At 39.0% G+C, this 16,198-nt stretch overlaps 5 protein-coding genes across 5 annotated transcripts; all 5 read right to left on the minus strand.

The window, feature by feature from the left end:
- Positions 1 to 1,566: 1,566 nt before the first annotated feature.
- On the minus strand, positions 1,567 to 2,956 carry BX661DRAFT_63633 (uncharacterized protein). Its single transcript, XM_051539348.1, has one exon. The coding sequence runs from the start codon at positions 2,874 to 2,876 to the stop codon at positions 1,704 to 1,706; it is 1,173 nt and encodes a 390-aa protein (XP_051394027.1). The 5' UTR covers positions 2,877 to 2,956; the 3' UTR covers positions 1,567 to 1,703.
- A 610-nt stretch (positions 2,957 to 3,566) lies between these two features.
- BX661DRAFT_63635 (uncharacterized protein) lies at positions 3,567 to 5,175 on the minus strand. The gene has a single exon (XM_051539349.1). The coding sequence runs from the start codon at positions 5,012 to 5,014 to the stop codon at positions 3,617 to 3,619; it is 1,398 nt and encodes a 465-aa protein (XP_051394028.1). The 5' UTR covers positions 5,015 to 5,175; the 3' UTR covers positions 3,567 to 3,616.
- A 3,729-nt stretch (positions 5,176 to 8,904) lies between these two features.
- BX661DRAFT_63638 (uncharacterized protein) lies at positions 8,905 to 9,719 on the minus strand. Its single transcript, XM_051539350.1, has one exon. It carries the CDS (start codon positions 9,591 to 9,593, stop codon positions 9,186 to 9,188), a length of 408 nt encoding a protein of 135 aa, XP_051394029.1. The 5' UTR covers positions 9,594 to 9,719; the 3' UTR covers positions 8,905 to 9,185.
- A 2,838-nt stretch (positions 9,720 to 12,557) lies between these two features.
- Positions 12,558 to 13,317, minus strand: BX661DRAFT_168786 (uncharacterized protein; the record flags this gene model as incomplete). Its single annotated transcript, XM_051533469.1, is given in 3 exon segments — positions 12,558 to 12,838; positions 12,855 to 12,967; positions 13,301 to 13,317. 3 exon segments carry the CDS (start codon positions 13,315 to 13,317, stop codon positions 12,558 to 12,560), a joined length of 411 nt encoding a protein of 136 aa, XP_051394030.1.
- A 1,292-nt stretch (positions 13,318 to 14,609) lies between these two features.
- Positions 14,610 to 15,692, minus strand: BX661DRAFT_177272 (uncharacterized protein). The gene has a single exon (XM_051534590.1). The coding sequence runs from the start codon at positions 15,468 to 15,470 to the stop codon at positions 14,727 to 14,729; it is 744 nt and encodes a 247-aa protein (XP_051394031.1). The 5' UTR covers positions 15,471 to 15,692; the 3' UTR covers positions 14,610 to 14,726.
- Between the last annotated feature and the right edge of the window lie 506 nt (positions 15,693 to 16,198).

Raw genomic sequence — 16,198 nt, forward strand, 5'->3', positions numbered from 1 at the left:
TTGAACGAGCTTTTGATATTGCGAATCATCCAGTGAACGACGACGACAATTAATAGGCTGACCCATAGAGGCGCAAACACAGACGCTCTGAATCTAGAGTGAAACTCACAAACGTCGAGCTTTTGAATGTACTCTGTCGTCTTGGAAGGCCTTAGAACCTGGATAACAATCCTGTAGACGATTATACACATCCAGTGTATGGTAAATGGCAGGTAAAGCGCCAGACTGGTTAAGGTCAGTTCAAGAAAAACACGCGGTACAGAATGTACGCCCTCAAAGCAATAAGGGAAAGTATCCCACATACGCCGATCAGAATTCGCATCCACACACCGAACGCCTTGCAGTTGTCAAACCCTGTGTTTGCCAATGATACGTGACCGTTGATTTGAATATCTCCAACAGACCATATCAGTAAAACCATCATTATAAACGCCATGAGTATCAAAATTTTTGATTTGAGCGGCGGTTAGTTCCTGTTCCACAGCAGGCAGAGCATGGCCAAAAAGTTAAGCGGGTAGATAATCGAAAAAATAATAATGGTTGCATCCGCTTTGCTGCGCGGATCCACCATCAAATGCATCGTCTCGCCGAATATCTGGCGCTGCAGCTCGCTTTCCAACACGGTGAATGACAGATGGTTGCCCATCTGTTAATTATATCAGGCAAATTATTGTATAACGTGCCGTTATTTAATGAAAATAAAAGTAATATTAAATTAAATTGCGCAATAGAGTAGGCGATGCAAGTATTTTTGAACGTACAGTTTATAAGTTAATATTAGTAAATCAAGTCTTTCCATGAAAACTTTTTGTCTCAGGGACTAAAATATTTGCTGTCTGGGATTTGAATGGCCAAGGTAAATATTGGCAATATTAGTAGCCCAATACGAACATGGTAATATAAAATTATTACCAAAAGGCAATTTGGACCAAATACGTGCGCATCATATTTCCTAAAGTGACTTGCAGAATTCCGGTTTGTTTTGTTTGTTTGGTTATGCACGCAAAGCAAACATTTCAAGTACAATTATAAAATTTCAAATTAATATATGATGAAATATACTAGCGGAAATGTAGACAGTTTTATGCACTCAGGTTGTCATACAAGCTCAGTATAAAAATAAACAACAGTATTACTCAGTGGAGAATACCAAAAGCGGAAAATGATTGACGATCAACTAGTTGGCAATTTGTTTAAATATACTTGAAGTGTAAACCCTTACTCCATTGGTTGAGCAAATAGGTGCCAACCAATCAGTAGGGTGTTTATAGGATGTATGAAGCAATGGGAAATCATTTGCTGAAATAAAAAATGTTGCTGGTCTTACTGGTGGCGAATGGCATTCCTTTATGTCAAAAATTTTTGTTGGCGACGCATGCTATACCCTGTTTAAATTTCTAAACTAAAACAGTTTTTGTGATTGGTCATGCTGGACCGCAAAATAAAGGTAAATGGTTTGACAACATCCCCAATATAATAGCCGCTGAGATAAAAAAATTCCTATTTTGGGTTATACTTTGCTTAAATAGTACATTGGTTGCAATAGCAGGAAATGATACCACCAGTTGTGTATAAAAATGAATATGGAGCATTATATTAACAGTTGATAAAAACAACCAAGGGCGCAACATTCAAAATTCATTCAAAATGTTAAAAGTCGATGACTGTAGTCTATTTTCCGCTACAGCATTCTTAATACGTCACTACATTGCGCCCATCGATCGCGAACCTTGGGAGTAATCGATTCCACGATCACCATTAAATGGGCTTTCTGAATGGCGCAAAAATACATATTGCGAACTTAGTCTAGAATCAGACTCCTTGCTCTGAAGGCTTCCGCCGTTCATCGGTAAAAATCCTCTCTTATTTCCTCCTCCCACAATGGTCGAATGCAAAATAATTTCGCGTGCATTGTTGGAGGAAGACGATATACGACTATGGTTACCAGACGCGTTTGGATCAATATCGTACTCGTTCTGCAGACCGTCCTTGCGCAGCTTCAGAATCCACCGATTGAGGTACTCCTGCCGATTAAACATACAGTTGTACATGGGTACCGCCATGATAATCCACCACAGTGCATTGGCCGCAAAATGATTTAGAACTGTTGTTATTACACGAAGAGACAAGCTCAAGGGATACAGGGGGCGTGAGACATTCATGACTGTTGCACTTAAAAGTGCTCCAAATATGATCCCACAAGATATTAGCATTTCGCGACCCTCGTTGAACGAACTCTTGATATTACGGATTTTCCAGAATACCCCCATCATAGCAACCCAGCTCAACCACATGAACACAAATAGTGACATCTTGAATGGCCGGGTATACTTGCAGATGTCAATAGACGGCAGGTACATAACCGTTATTTCAGGCTTCAATACCTGGCAAACCACTCCATAAATGAGAAGGCACGCATAATATATGACAAACGGCAGGTAGAGTCCGACGGTGTGGTACGGAAGATTCAGGAAAAAAACACGGTACAGTCCGTACGCCCTGAATGCTGTCAATGCACAGATGGTGCACGCGCCCATTAGAATTCGCATCCAGAATCCAAACGCTTTGCAGTTAGTCAGTGGCGTGTTTGCCAAAGGCAGGTGCCCATTGCCTTGGAGATCGCCGACAAACCAGATCATAGATATCAATATTATCAAGGTCATGATTATTGGACCCTTTGACTTAAGTGGCGGATAATTTCTGTTCCACAGTAAGAAGAGAACCGTCAAAAAATCGAAAGAGTAAATAGACGCAAATACAACCATCATTATTGCGTCTATTTTGCCTCGCGGGTCCATTGGTGTGCTCGCTCTCTCATTGGCTTTCTGGCGCTGTAGCTCGCTCTCCGTCACTGTAAAAGATATCTGGTTTCCCATTTTTGAATATTATATGTATAACTGGCTGTTTTAGATAATTAAAAAGTATATGAAATAAAAAGCAAAAGTTTTGAAATATCATAATCATTGAGAATGCTTATAAAGATAAGAAAAGGCATATCAAGGGGAAACGATTTTTAAGTGAAACAATCGGACGCGGTTTTCTTTTTTCCGACTCATAGTTGTAAAAAAAGTCAAATAATTGTTGGTGAACAGCAAGAAGGCAATATATCGGATATGTTGGATTTGCGTGTAGGCTTTGGCATTAGAAAGAAGATTGAGTAGTCATCTGGTTGGCATGATGCAAAATACTACAAAGAAAACGGCAATCAATTATGTGCAAAAATATATGCAAGCAAAAAGATCTACATTGAATGTGCATTTGTAAATTGATTTATGCATATATCTCGACTGGTTGCAAGCTTTTTTTCAATGTTCAATTGAATTGAAGCACAAAATATTTGCCAAAGTTTTACTTATAAAACTCACAATATTTTATGTTTTGACCATCTTTACATTACAACATCGTCCTGCTTTATTTGCCCTTTAGACAGCCGTTCTTTTAAAATATTAGCAAATGGGTTTTTGGAGTATATAATACACATACTCCAAGTTGGGTTTTCAAATATTATATTTACACCAATTATTGTATGCCATGTAAAGTCATTGAGTGCGTTTCCTCTATCCAATCGCCCAACAATGATTTTGTTACTTGTTAACCATATATATATTAATGAACTCTAAATCAATTGACGCTTTTCTGTATCATAATTGTCCAAATTCTCGCTTTGAATGCCACCAGGATTACGCCGCATTGTGATTGAATCCTCAGGAAACGACACCAAGGTTGGTAACTTCAAAGGGTGTCTTGGAGAAGTAAGACAAGCCTGTGTGAGTGAGTTGTTTCTACGTGCGCCCTCAGAATCCAACGATTGTGTTGCCACTTCTAGCATAACATCGCCATTATACTGTCCCGCCGCTGACGGAAAACAATTACCCAGGTCATTTGAAATTCCACCGTCAAAAGTTAGTGGGCTTTCAGAATGCTGGAAATAAATGGTGTTCGTACGGTCCCTGGAATCATACCCGTCACTGTAAATGCTGTCTTCCATTGGATGGAAATCCCCGCCTTTCTTGTTCCCATTGGTGCTTGCCAACAGTGTGCTGCGTTTGATGTATGAGCTTGAAAATCCGTGAACAACAGCAGTTGCTTCGTTCGAATCGACGTTATACTCCTTCTGCAGTCCGTCATCGCGCAACTTGCCGATCCACTGTTTGAGATACCGCTCGCGATCAAACAGACACTTGTAGAGGGGCTTTGCCATAATGACCCACCACAATGAATTTCCCGCAATATGGTTTAGTGACGTATAGATTATACGCAAACGAACGTTCAGATGATACAGTGGGGTTGAATAAGTCAGGGCCGTTGAAAGCGTAACCGCAGCAATCACAATGACGTACGCAATCATCATCTCGCGACTCTCGTCAAACGAGCTTTTAATGCCGCGGATGTGCCAGTGAACGATTCCCCCAATAACTATGGTTACCCATAAAAGCACAAACATTGCCGCCAGCAATCCATGATGGAAAACGCAGAGATCAAGGTCCGCAATATAATAAGTTGAAATAGAAGGGTCCAGCACCTGCGCAACAATACCAAATGTGAGTAATATTAGGCAATAGAGTGCGTATGGAAGATATAGTCCCAGACTGTGATATGGAAGAAAACGGCCAAACACGCGGTACAGCCCGTACGACCTTAGCGCAATCAGCGAATTCTGCAAGCACACGCCCATTAAAACTCGCATCCAAAACCCAAACACCTTGCAATTGGCCAAAGGCGTGTTTGCCAAGGGTAAGTGGCCGCTACCTTGAAGATCCCCCACAAACCAAATAATGGATACCACCACAATCAAAGTCATGTGTAAAGGATTCTTAGCCTTCAGCGGGGGGTATTTCCTGTTCCATAGCATAAATATGACCGCTGCAGCGTCTATTGCATATACTGTTGCAATGGTAACTAGCATGATTGCGTCAGCCCTGCCTCGTGGATCTAACGTTAAGTTCATATCTTCAACGGACTTCTGGCGCGCCAGCTCAGTTTCCGTCACTGAAAATGACAACCGGTTGCCCATTTCCCAAAGAAATAGGGGTTGAATAAAAAGTATTTGGTAAAATAAAAAATAGTATTGTAAAAAAGGTGTATAATATGTGTACTTTGTAATTAAAATTGATGGGAATTTAAGATGTGCTAAACTAAAATCGGAACGAAACTAAAGGTGCCTTTATATGAAAATTTTGTATGGGAACAAAAAATATAATTCATGGCAACAAAAAAAATCAGACGCAAATAAATGTAGACACTGAAAATTCAATAACAGAACAGCAATTTCCTTTAATGGTAAACGTGAAAATCTGTTTATTTTTATTAAATTATTATAACATTGTTAGTTGCTTTTGCAAAAAAACACGTGTATTTTAAGCAACTAATAATTAAATACCAAAATGAAATAAACAAAAAACCGATTGGGGGTGTGTGAGCCAATTATAAAACGATATACAATTTCCCACATTTTAAGTTGTATTTTTATCGTTTCACTGCCTCTGGGCTTTGTTTGTGTTTAAAACAAGTAATTATCTGGCTTTTTATATTTTTTTGCCTATTTCAACCTTTCTGTTTTTGCTCTACCTTAGAGCTATAACTGGCTAAGTGTCACTCGTTCCACGTCGAATACTTGCAATGCTGGCGATCGTCAATTATTGCCTGTTTTGTGTTATCACAGTAAGACACCAAGTATGCTTGCATGCAAGCAGCTAAAAGCAATATTTACTAGTGGCGATCCCAAGGCGTTCAAAAGTCACAAGCACAATACTAAACAGTAACAAACAGAGCTTTCAGAAAAAAGATTTTTGCAAAATATTAAATGGGGTTTACTTGCTTGGTATGCAGGCTTTAATTCAATTCATGCTTGTAAGTATATGTTCTAATTTTGCAGCGTCATTTTTTGGCACTCCAAGCGTACATTAACACATTGAATATACCAGTCGTAGACTTTGTATACATTTGTACAATTGAATAACTGAGTTGGTTTATAACAAATGTTAAATATAACAAAAGCTGAATAATATGAGTAATTATACTTAGAAAACTATATATAAATTCCTTGTAAACCTCATTGTTATTTATTACATCTACACGTTGCAAAAATGTTGCGTCATGACATTAAAAATTAGTAAATTATAACAGCCTTTAACCCAGAAACAATTGTAAAATTCTTAATTTGTGAATTATTATGAATTAAAATTAAAATATAATAAAAAGTGCTTCACATCAAGGTCATCTGCCTTCTCTAATACTGTCACCGTCTTTATAAACACTTTCTTTCATTGTATAAAAATTTCCGTTCTTTTTGCAACCTTTGTTGCTTGCTAGCAGTGTGCTGTTTCTGTTGTGCGAGCTTGAGAGTCGGTGGCTGTTGGCAGTGGACGTGTTTGAATTGATATCGTACTACTTTTGCAGTCCGTCCTTGCGCAGCTTGCTGATCCACTGTTTGAGATACCGCTCGTGATCAAACAGACATTTGTACATGGGCATCTCCATGATAAGCCACCACAATATATTTGCCAGGAAATGCAACAGCGATGTAAAGATGATGCGCAAACGTACGTTTAGGGTGTATTTTGGATCAATGTACAAAACTGAAATTGCAAACGCAAGTGCTACAACCATAATAATGTACGAAATAAGCGTTTCCCGGCTCTTGTTAAACGAGCTCTTGATACTGTGGACCTTCCAAAGAGAAATTGCCCCAATAAGCACAGTCGCCCCCAGAAACCCAAACATGGCCGCCTTGAACCCCGCAGTGTAGGAGCAAATGTCAAAGCCCGAAACGTATACAGTTAATATGGCAGGACTAAGCACTTGTGCAATAACTTCAAAGACAATTAGACACAGGATATACAAAAATACGGAAGATAAAGTCCCAGGCCGTGATACTGGAGATGAAGGTAAAACACGGTACATTCCATACGCCCTCAACAATATCAATGAGTTATATAAACATACGCTAGACAACAACCAAGCCCGAATTCCAAACGCCTTGCAGTTAGTCATGGGTGTGTTTGCCAGAGGAACGTGTCCATTGGTTTGCAGATCACCAACAAACCACACTATAGATGCAATCATTACCAGGGTCATGATGGTTGGATTTTTGGCCTTCAACGGCGGATACTTTATGTTCCACAGCATGTAGAGTACTGCCACAAAGTCTATCAAATAGATTGTTGAAATAACAATAAGCATGATTTTGTCCACTTTGCTGCGTGGGTCCACCTTCATATCCATGGCCAAGCCAACCTTTTGACGCCCCAGCTCGCATTTTGTCAGTGAAAACAATAGCTGGTTTCCCATTTGTTAAATAAAAAATATAATAGCAAAACAATATTAGCGTAAAATAAGTCGAGTCTGAAAAATGAATTGACAATGTAGTAAAATAAAAAGTACATGAACCTCTCATCAAAAAAAGAGCGGTTGCATATATCGTAAAGCAGAAATCACAATAGAAATGCGTGAATGAGTAAATGAGTGAGCACAGAAATACAAACAGCCGGTGAATCATATTTTACTATGCTTTTTGAATTAAAAATATTATTATGTGCATTTGTTCCTTGTTTTTGTTGACATACTTTTATATTATTTTTTAAAAACAAATGACTTTCTGGGGGTAAATGCATACATGCAGCTGCAATATATTTAAAATATTATACAATTTGTAAATATACAAAAAATGAATGAATAGATAGATGGGTAGGTGTGTGGATAGAACGATTAGTGAGTCTTGTGGAAACCAAAAAAGGTCTACGCAAACAATGCATGCAAAACACAAAGAACAAGCGGAAAATGGATTGTAACAAAATATGCAAAAGAGTGTCTGAATATCGTCAGACCAACAAAACGTGAATGGGCTTTGTGTGAAAATATTAAAAGTCGGGAATGATAAGAAATAAAAAACAAGTACATTAATATTGATATACATCTTTGGGGGACAAATTCAGATTCAAACTCGTGTTTCTTCCCAGTATAATTATAACAGTTGCTGATTTTTACCAACTAGGCTTGAATTTCAAATTTGTCTAAATGCCTGGTGCATTTAAGAGCCATACAACCCAATAAAATCAAACAATTATATTAAAACAATTGATTTTTTACAATTATATTATCGGGATAATTTTGGCAAACTGATTTTTTATATTGCAAAGTTAAGACAAAATATTTGGGTGTGAAAAATATTACCTTATCAAAGATTTTGCTTGAATATTATTTAAAGAGTATTTTAGCCTAATTATTATCAAACTGAGCAAGGTAAAATGCTAATTTAGTCTGGCCATGTGTATCATACATTTGAAAATTCTAAAACTAAGATGAGAATTTTGTATTAAGTAAGCATAAACATACTACAGTGATAGGATTCTAAATTCCGTTTGATGCGTTAAATGTCGGCGACTCTGGTCTTGCTTCCATTATGACGTTTTCCAGGCGTTGCTCTATTGCACCCAAAGACCGAGAATTCTGATTGTAAGCTGTGTCGTTATTATGGTAAATCGTAGTTTCGAGAGGCTGTGTAAATTTCCCGCGAAAACCTGATTGAGATATGTTATCCTTGCTCTGGTAGCCTCCGTCTCCAAGTTGTTTGAATCCGTTGCTATCACCCTTGCCACTGGTACCTGAATACAGCATGTTATTTTGCACATTGTACGACGCCAACAGTACATGGCTATGACCACTGGGTGCGCTTGGGTCGTCATCGTATTCGTTCTGCAGACCGTCTTTGCGCAGCTTCAGAATCCACCGACTGAGGTACTCCTGCCGATTAAACATACAGTTGTACATGGGCACTGCCATAATAAGCCACCAGAGTACTGTAGTTGCAAGGTGGTTTAAAATTGTGGTTAGCATGCGCAATGAAAGGTACAGTGGATAACTTGGGCGTGTAAAGTTTATAGTTGTTGCAGCTACAAGCAATACAAATATGATTCCACATGTTACCATCATTTCGCGACCCTCGTTGAACGAACTCTTGATATTACGAATTTTCCAGAATACCCCCATCATAGCAACCCAGCTCAGCCACATGAACACAAATAGTGACGTCTTGAATAGCCGGGTATAATTGCAGATGTCGAGAGACGCAGAGTACTCTATAGTTAAAGAAGATTTCAGTACCTGCGCAGCAATTCCGTAAACAAGCATGATCGTGTAATAGATGACAAACGGCAGGTAGAGTCCGACGGTGTGGTAGGGAAGATTCAGGAAAAAACACGGTACAGTCCATACGCCCTGAATGCTGTCAATGCACAGATGGTGCACGCGCCCATTAGAATTCGCATCCAGAATCCAAACGCTTTGCAGTTAGTCAGTGGCGTGTTTGCCAAAGGCAGGTGCCCATTGCCTTGGAGATCGCCGACAAACCAGACCACAGATACTACCATCATTAAGGTCATGAGTATTGGCCCCTTTGACTTTAGCGGTGGGTATTTTCTGTTCCACAGTAAGAAGAGGGCCACTAGTAGATTGATAAAGTATGTAGCCATAAATACTGTCATCATTATTGCGTCTGATTTGCCTCGCGGATCTAGAGATAAGCTCATTGTCTTGGCGATTTTTTGGCGTTGCAACTCACTTTCCGTCACTGTAAATGACATGTGGTTGCCCATTTTGTGTACGTGGAATTTACAACTGACTGTAGTCTAAAAATATAGATTATGCAATAAGTATAGTTATAATTGAGAAGAAAATAAGAAAACAATAATTACAAATCAATAGAAAAAAACGTATTTTCTAAATACAGATGGGAAAAGTGTATCAATTAATTGGATTTGTGAAAAGCAGGCAGAAAACCACATTAGTAATCGAATAAATAATTGGGTTTTGTGTAGAAAAGCAGCCCAGTTTACCCATTTTTCTGCTTGACCCGAAAAATTTTCACAAAGAAAAATAAAGGTAGCATGCAAAAGGCACTAATCATGTAAAAAGATTTGCATCCAGTGATGTTCGGCAAAATATCCGGTTTAATCCACAACGTGATGAGCTTGGTAGTATGCTTTTGTCTTTAACACGCAGCAATCAAATTTTTGTAAATTGTTTTAATTTTGGTTTCTCTTTATTTTATTAGTTTGAGCAGCGATTTGGTCAATTTATAAATCAATATGCACTTATCTTTTTAATACTAATCTGTGCGGTACAATATCTGAATTTAAATAAATGTAAAAATCTCAAACCAAGATTTTTTTGAGCTTTACAACTCAACAATTGTAATTTTCGCTGGTAAAGTAATTTATTTAAATTTATTTGGCACATTTACACTATAGGAAAAAATGAGGCTACAGATATCCTTCAAAACGACATCCTTCCCTTAGATTGACTAGCAACCTAAAAAGTATTTAGAAACTAGTGGCAATATACCACTGTAGTTGAGGATATTAATCAGTTCGCTGCTTTTTTAAAGAAAGAAGCAGGGGCAGATGGCTTCTTGCGCACAAACTTGGTATTAATCAAGGTCTCGGGTGTCGCTGTTGACTCGGCTTCAGCCAACCCTGACGATCCATTTTTGCGCAAGAACAGGGAGGACGCTCGCCTGCAAGGGAGTTAAGAATGATACAAAAGTTTAGCACTACAGCCATGTCACGATTCCACTTCTGTCTGCCTGATGGCACTTTTTCGCCATTCTTGATCTTGGTTCCGTCGGCCCTAAAGGTTTGCAGACTGTTTTACATTGTGGAGTGGAGCAAGCCGTGTCATGAAATTTGGCGAGATTTTTCTACTGCTGGAATTGTATTAACGCCTGTTGCAGCCACCTGCTCCTGCTGTGCTGACCATTCTGCTGTTGCTGCCATTGCGACGTGGTACTTGTGCTTAGGGTTCTTTAGACGAGGATAATCAATTTTGTGAAACTTCATCCTACTCACACAGTGGGGAAACGTTGAAGTACAATACTTGTCGATCAAATAAACAGTGAATCCCTGACCTATTGGCATTTTCCGCAGCCCCTTGCCACGGATTGGCTCATGGTAACGGGTCATGCCTGGGTCCAATTACCAAGGATAAGGACTGTATCTGGCCCAAATTTTGCATGTAAAGTTTTTGCGAGTTCGACATTGGCGCACTTTCTGTTAACAAAAGAAAGCTAGCAGAGCTTGTGGTACAAGGGGTCGGTTGAGCTGCTGCCATCGTACTTTCGACTCTTGCTGAGGGCCTGAATGTTGTAATAGTGTTCTCCCAAAACAAAATCCTCTTTCCGGCACTGAAGGAGATACTCGACATACAACTTGCAATCAAGTGTGCTGAAGCAGGGTGGTTGAGCGCACGCTTGGCATCCCCAACAGACATATACCAGCCATTTATTTCGCCTTGGCGAGCTTCGCGGGATCAAGCTGAAGACTTTTTTGCATTTTTACAGATCCAATGAAACGCGTTCATGACTTTTTTAGCTCGGAATATTTAGAGTGGCAGAAAGCCTTCCTCTCACCCTTTTTGTAGTTGCTTTTATATCCAGACAATATAGCATATCCCTACGACCAGTATCACAGATAACTGATCTGTCAACAATATCATGAATGCCATTTTTGACAAATTATCAATGTATTCGGGAGAGAAGCCTTTTTATTGTGAATACACCATTGCTGTTTTTGTTGCTGTTTTGTTGTCAGCATCGCCAGAACCTTTCTGAGACTGTGAAATACTCTTGGCCTTGGTCCTCTTAGCCTGTGTGTTTGCGGGTGAGTCGAGTAATACAATTATTGCTACGCCATTCGTATGAATGATCCTCCTAACTTATGTGGTTTTTTGTCCTTTTGAGAATTGAGCTAAAACGGCCAAGATGTGGTGCCCAACACACATTCCAAGCCACTATTTCCCTTTTCAAGAATCAAGATTGCCCTTATGGCCACTATATATTTTTCTGTTATTGCTAGCTGCATCAAGGAACACCATTATGTTTACAGCACTGCCCCTTTTCAGTTCCTTAAGTAATTTTTGATACTTGAATATAATAATTTAGACCCACATTTTTATAGAGTACGACACAAATATATCACAACAATGTGACCAAATTTCCTCTGGAGAATTGACTAAGAGCTCTGTCAGAGGCGGAATCTTGTGGAGTTCAATATCGGACAAATTTATCCTCGTGTAGCGCTTCGAGTCGGCTCTTTGTGACATACAGAATACACCATGCAAGAATGGCCTTGTCAATTGTCGTAAACCCTAGTACAATAATGTCCTCATTGGAGAGAGGGAAATTGTCCGCACACCTTTGTTGAGATTTAAAGACCAGGATATCTCAACAAAACCCCAATGTGGTTCACTCTCTTGGCCACAAAGTCATACTGGGCCCCTTGTCGCCGAAACTGTAGTCCTCAGAGGAGGTGCCAAGAATCCTTTCAATTGGGTACTCCATCCTGTCGTAGAGAATAGGATCTGAAATGTGACTGGTGTCGAGTTGCTTCCGGTTTGCTGATCTTAACGCACAGCAGAGCCCACTTCATCTTGCCCGTCGGAATTCCGATATCCTTGCTAATCTGCTGTTGTATTTAATTTTTGGTGTGGCCACCTCCTTCATAAGTTTCTTATACCGTTGCCCAGTCCTGTTCTTTACGCCAAGTGTTATTTCAACCATGTTTTTAACTGCTTGTTAAAGCGCTGAGACATATGAGATTTGTATGCTGCAAGGATTGTCGCACCTTGTAATTAGCAACAAAGGCCGCACTAATGAGCTGTGGGCACTCAAACTTGGTTTCCTTGACAAACTTGTGCTTATGCTTGTTAAAGAGTTTGCCGTTTGCATTGCTCAGGTTGTTGCTGCATGATTTGTTTTGATCTCCAATGTAAAGGGCAATAAAACACTCCTTAAAGAAACCTTGATTTAGATGGTCGACAATATTAAAGCCCTCGTTATCCAGCTCTTGTAAAAAATATACTGTGCGAGCTCGACGTGGCTGTTGTAACACGGTGGTTGGTGACAACATGCTTGCGCAGAACTGTCAAAAAGTAGGGACAATGCATTTTGCAGAGGCTGAGGAGCGCTTCTATGCTAGTGGGCATAAAATAATAAATAATAAAAATAAAAAGTTGATCGAGTTGATTTAAAAATAGGGTGTGAAAAATGTAAAATATAAAACCACTTCAAATTATGCAATTATATGTTACAAAATGGTATAATCAAAAAAAACTATTTATTTTCAAATGAGAACATTTCCTATCTGCTCAAAAGCCACTCCTTTTATATGTTCCTCTTTATATGTAAATAAGCTACAATAAAACCTTTTCATCTTTGCTCTGGCTGCTATGCGCATAAGCCAATAATTTCAGAAAGACATGTTTGTTTATGCAACATCATGTCTCAACTGACATATATTTTACTTACATTTTTAATCTTAACATTTTATATGATAAAAAATACGCGAAAATAAAAATTATATGGTTGAACCATCATTCAGTGAGGAAAAATAAAAAACCAGAAAACCAAAAAAGTTGCTTACAGCATAAACTATCTATTTGCTTTTTTCTCCCCTCTTTAAAATTATTTTATATTATTATGTTGATAGGTATAAGTTTATTCAATGCAATCGTACCATTTTGTTTTACTAGTATTATATTAGACTAAAAAATTGGTTTTAAGAAAAGAGGAGGATTCTATACCGGAAGAACAAGATGGTAATTTAAATACACATACGATGAGCATAGAATCTAATAAAACGTATATGCAAATTAGAATGCGGGGAGATAAAATGGCAATAATGATGCAAACTATGAGAGTAAAAAATACTATAATTTGCGCCCACAAGATAAGACGCTTTTCATTAATTATCTTCATTAATTTTCAATTTTCATACTCTTATTTGAAGTCGTTTTTCTTAGTAATATTAGCAGTTTTATTTTAATGTTTTCACTCGTAACTTCATATTATAGGGAATTTGGTTTTGTACTTGTAATTATACTTGTACTTATCATCATTGTCGCTGAGTCACTGCCATACGCTCACCGCTATTTTTTCTCTGTTCACCGCTGTTTCTCCATCTCGCACTCTGCCTTGCAATTGCTGCTGCTTTTCCGTCTTGCATACTGCCTTGCGCTCACCACTGTTTTGTCACGCACTTTGCCTTGTGCTTGTCTTCCAGCTCGTCGCTGTCACTTCAACACGAGTTCTACTGCTATTGGTTGATGACGATCAACTGATTAACTAGTCTTGGCTGTTTAGCCACACAAACAATAGGTCCCATAGTGACCAAAGCAATATTATCTCTACTCTTTACCTTTTGCAGTGAATAGCACTTATTCATTAAATACACTTTAGGAACGTTCTATGAACATGTAGATAAACTATAAAGTTATATATTCCAACAACTACATCAAGGTTGCCAAAGCAGAACTGGTTCTATTGCGTGCACTGGCACTCGTACTGGTGCACCCATAGAAAGCCTGGGTCTGCTATGGGTGCTGGTGCTGGTCCCAGTGCATGTATCAGATCCGCGACCTACATTTCTTAGAATTTCTTATCATTTTATTTACTGATTTTATTGTTATTTAACGCAATAAATGCAAATAATATTTAAATATATATTTTTCAAAACTGAAATCAAAAATATAATTACATCGTTAAGCATCACACTTAACTCATAACTAAAGCACCAGTCAGACGCAAACATTGAATACTCCCCTGCATCTTCAAAAATCTGGACTTTCTGACATTTTAAGCTAAAAAAAACTGGGGAAAATGGGGTTTTAAAATCTCCCGCTTAGCAATCTGGAATTTCGCTATAAACATCTGGAAATTACAAATTACATTTTCATTAGTATATTGCATACGGATGATAAAGCAAATGGCGATTGCTCAAGTCGTAATTGTCCAAAGTCCTGTTATGATCTGGACTAAGCTTGAGAGGGGCCATTGCTGCATTATCAGGAACTGATACTGGCATGTAAAGCTGTGGTCCAACCGGGGGCACAACGTAGCCGTTTGTATCAACAGGTAAAATATCCTCTTGGTGGCGACCTACTGCTGATGACAGCTGAGTGATTCGTTCGTATGAGCTCCGGCCATGCGACGGAATGGATATTTTGGAAGACTGTGAAAAGCTGACGTGCTTCTTGTTGGGAGCATTACTGGGGTTGTCCTCGTAAATGCTGTCGTACATTGGGTAAAAACCGGCAATGATTCTGTCTCCAGCGGAGCTTGTCTTCAACATGAACTCTTGGGCATTAGCGGCAAGTGCGTTTAAATCAACTTTGTACTCCTTCTGTAACCTGTCCCTGTGCAGCTTACCAATCCATTGTTTAAGGCGCTGCTCTTGGTCAAACATACACTTGTAAAAAAGTACACCCATGATAAGCCACCACACTATATTAAACATTAAATGCTGCACGGACGTGTTTGCTATGCGCAGGTGGCCTGTCAAAAGATAGTTTGGGCGCATGTAATGAATATTAGTCATGTATATAAGCACAGGTGTCATTATCGTGGATGTCACCAGCATCTCGCGGATCTCGTTAAAGGAGCTCTTGATGTGACGGATCTTCCGGTGAATATTAACCATGATAAACAATGAAATCCACAAAAACGCATACAGAATGGCCTGAAATGCCTTGTGGTATTTGCAAATGTCAAGGGGCGAGTCATAGTATACTGTGTACTCAGGCTTCAAGGCCTGCAAAAAAACTCCAACAATAAGCGCGCAGAACCAGTACACGGCAAACGGCAGGTAAAGCCCTAGACTATGGTATGGACAAAATAAATAGAAAACGCGGTACAATCTATAAGACCTTAGAGCAATCAAAGAAAACATGCCACACATGCCCATTAAAACCCGTATCCACACGCCAAACGCTTTGCAGTTGATCATGGGTGTGTTTACCAAAGAAACGTGCCCGTTGACCTGGAGGTCACCAACAAGCCAAATTACAGATACCACCATTATTAAAGCCATTACTGACAGTTTTTTAGCTTTCAGTGGCGGGTAGTTCCTGTTCCTCAAAATATACGCAATTGTCATAAAGTTCAGTGAGTAGATGGACGACCACACAACAATCATTATTGCGTCTGCTTTGCCGCGCGGATCCATTTTTAAGCACAATTATCTCGGCGGCTTTCTGGCGTGCTAGCTCGCTTTCGGTCGGTATAAAAGCTAAACGGCTGCCCATTATTATAAAATAAGATTGGTATTAAATGGCTAAAAATTAAATATAAATATAGGGCGAATAGGAAATAAAAAGCAATAAGAGAATAAGTAAGGAAAATAATGCCCTCGTTGAATTAGCCGATGCC

The sequence above is a fragment of the Kickxella alabastrina genome (genome assembly GCF_025024165.1).
Source record: "Kickxella alabastrina strain RSA 675 chromosome Unknown BX661scaffold_3, whole genome shotgun sequence".
In the NCBI taxonomy this organism is placed as follows: domain Eukaryota; kingdom Fungi; phylum Kickxellomycota; class Kickxellomycetes; order Kickxellales; family Kickxellaceae; genus Kickxella; species Kickxella alabastrina.